Here is a 2861-nt window from a genome sequence, read left to right as displayed (position 1 = left end):
ACCTTTGTTCTTTCTGTGTGCTTTTTCATAATAACTACTGTGAGGCAGTCATGTCAAAGTTTAAAATAATTGTTATTATTGAAGAAATTATTAAATACATTTTTGTATATATATCCCAATATGTGATGGCTAATCAACATAACAAGTATCAGGGTTTTAGCTTATAACATTCTATATTTCAATGAGAAGCTCTGGGAACTGAAGGCCACTGGAAGCAGTTCTTCAACATTATTATACAGTACTTCAATTCTAATTCTGAATAGCGTAAAAAGTGGGCATAAACCTCATGTTTCTTCAAGAGAACATGGCAGCTGTCATCTACAGGTTCAAATATATAATATATTAATATTTCTTTTAATCATTTTTATCCGTCAGGCCTTTCCAACACTTGCTGACAGGTGGGGGTCCTCATAAGACATCTTGTGATTGGCAGGCAGTATGCTCCTGGGCAGGAAGTGATTGGTGGGCCTGGCCAGCTCATCCATCTCTGTGGTGAAGTGGTCAGGGCTCTCCCCATTGGACGTCTCCTTAATGACACTGTAGGTCAGCTGTACACTGCAGGACGCCGGCTTCGGGGTCCGCCGGGGCCCGCAGTGGCACAGCTTCTTGAACGCGGCTCTGAACTTCTGCGACATAGCATTGTAGATGACCGGGTTAATGGCACTGTTCAGGTAGATGCACAGCCGGCAGAAGAGCAGGAAGTTTGAGTCCTGGTACACGGTGTGCAGGAAGGAGTTGACCACCACCAGGGTTCGGTACGGCATCCATAGCAACGCAAATAGGATGACGACCACAGCCAGCATCTTGGTCACCTGGTGAAACGCATGGCAATAAAGAGACTTAATACAGTTGGAGTGAACGTCTAATCGAACAAACATTGATTCCTTATTCAGCACACAAATGCTGAATAAGGAAAATAGACTTTTTCTGGACAATTTGTTCGAACAAGAGAGCAAATTTGGCAATCATTCAAATAATTTAAAGGTACGTTTTGAGGGTTGTAAAGACAGAGCAGAAAAGAGAGCGGAGAGCGGAAGAGAGCAAGGTTTTGAACCTAAACAACAAAACCATTTCCCCTTCCCTCTTTGCTCTGTCCCTCCTATGTTTCTCTGATAGGGATAATCTGTTGCATTTCACACAACTGTCATTAACAGGCAAGGGGATCAGCCCTGATTGGTCAGAAGCCTAAAGGCACAGTCAACTTCTCAGAGCCCATTCCACTGATAACAGCTGACTGATGACTGCCATTTGTAACACATTCTTACATATGACCATCAACACCTTTAATTGATCTCCTGCTATAGGTCAAAGGTTTCCTCCGGACAAACCATCCCTGACGGTAGTATACACATCCTAGCTTATCCCTATGGTTAGCTCAAGAGTTAGAAGAGTCCTTCCCTGTGTGGCAGCATCATTACACTGCTTAGCCAGAGAGCTGTTGTGTTATTCCTTCTATTTAGGACATTTATTTGGAGGTGCAAATGAAAAAATTATAAACAGTTATTCATGCGTTCAATATTTATTAAATGCTTATTCAATTCGTTATTTTTCCATAAGAAGGAAGGTGCTATAATTAACCAGGCAGAACTACTGATATCAGCTCATGAAATACTATTCCATATTTAAGGGTTGGGGTCCCTGCTCCACTGATCTGTGTCTAATTGTATAAACGGCTGGTAAACAGATTGCACCTGCACATAATAGTCAATAATTGCACACTAGTTAACAACATCTGTTTTTTTCTCGCTATATATTAGTGTACATCTGCTTGTGTGTGTGTGTGTGTGTGTGTGTGTGTGTGCGTGTGTGTGTGTGTGTGTGTGTGTGTGTGTGTGTGTGTGTGTGCGTGCATGTGTATGTGTTTGGGAATGTGTCCATACAAATCAATGCAATACATGTTTGCTTTTCCTTTATTCTGGAAAATTCTACAGAGGAAAAACAGTCTCAGGTGTATTGTTTATGTAAAAGGTGAGGATACAGAGACTATGGCTTTGCTGATCACACTGGCCAATCAGATTATCAGCATAGAGCCCCTTCAGGGAACCGCGCCCCCCCTCCCCTGTCATTCAAGAAGCTGATCTGATAAGCAATCTGCAGCCCCTCGAACATAAATCACAGGCCTGACACACGGTTGCTGTTGTTTTACAACTGTTCCCTCTCTGTGTCTTACCTTATACACTGAACAACATAAAATGTGAATAAATGGGAGAGGAATACAGTAAACATGGCTTACAGACAGAGTTTGGTAGATACACTTATGCATTATATACATTTTGTAACGGTTAATTTGTTCTGGTTTTTCGCAAGACTGCACACACACATACACGCACACACGCACACACACACACACACACACACACACACACACACACACACACACACACACACACACACACACACACATAAGGAGAGAGACAGACCACAGACACAGACATAGGGAGAGAGACAGAGACAGAAACAGACAGATCAAGGGAAAGAGAGAAAGAGCGGGAGCAGAAAAAGTGTGAGTGGAGAGAGAGATAGAGAGAGACAGAGGGAGACAGAGAGAGAGCGAGAGAGAGAGAGAGAGAGAGAGAGAGAGAGAGAGAGAGAGAGAGAGAGAGAAATAGATAGTGAACAAACATTAACAGAGAGAAGGTCAACACAAAGCAAACGTAATTAACAAACAAGAGCCCACCTGTCTACGGGACGCAGCTGTTGTACTGCTAGAAGTATTTGTACTTGTGATGATCCTCCCTCCCTGCAGCTCCTTCTTCCATTTCTTCGTTTTTTCCTTGGGGTCTGAAGGCAGCGGGTTCAGGATAAGAATCTTCGCAATAAGTCCGTACAGGATTGTGGCCAGCATGAGCGGCAGTACGTAA

General features: G+C 43.0%; 1 protein-coding gene across 1 annotated transcript in view; it reads right to left on the bottom strand.

Annotated features, from left to right (window-relative positions):
• Positions 1-371: 371 nt before the first annotated feature.
• trhra (thyrotropin-releasing hormone receptor a) overlaps positions 372-2861 on the bottom strand; it is a gene marked incomplete at both ends in the record, with an annotated part of 3113 nt that continues 623 nt past the window's right edge. The window contains 2 exons of the mRNA XM_084471398.1: positions 372-812; positions 2678-2861. The exon at positions 2678-2861 is cut by the window's right edge and continues 623 nt beyond it. Coding sequence (XP_084327524.1) covers positions 372-812; positions 2678-2861 — 625 coding nt within the window. The remainder of the gene's footprint in view (positions 813-2677) is intronic.

This window comes from Micromesistius poutassou (genome assembly GCF_964030765.1).
Source record: "Micromesistius poutassou genome assembly, chromosome: 8".
Taxonomy (NCBI): domain Eukaryota; kingdom Metazoa; phylum Chordata; class Actinopteri; order Gadiformes; family Gadidae; genus Micromesistius; species Micromesistius poutassou.
The sequence above is the reverse complement of the archived record's forward strand: the minus strand, read 5'-3'. Positions and strand labels throughout refer to the sequence as shown.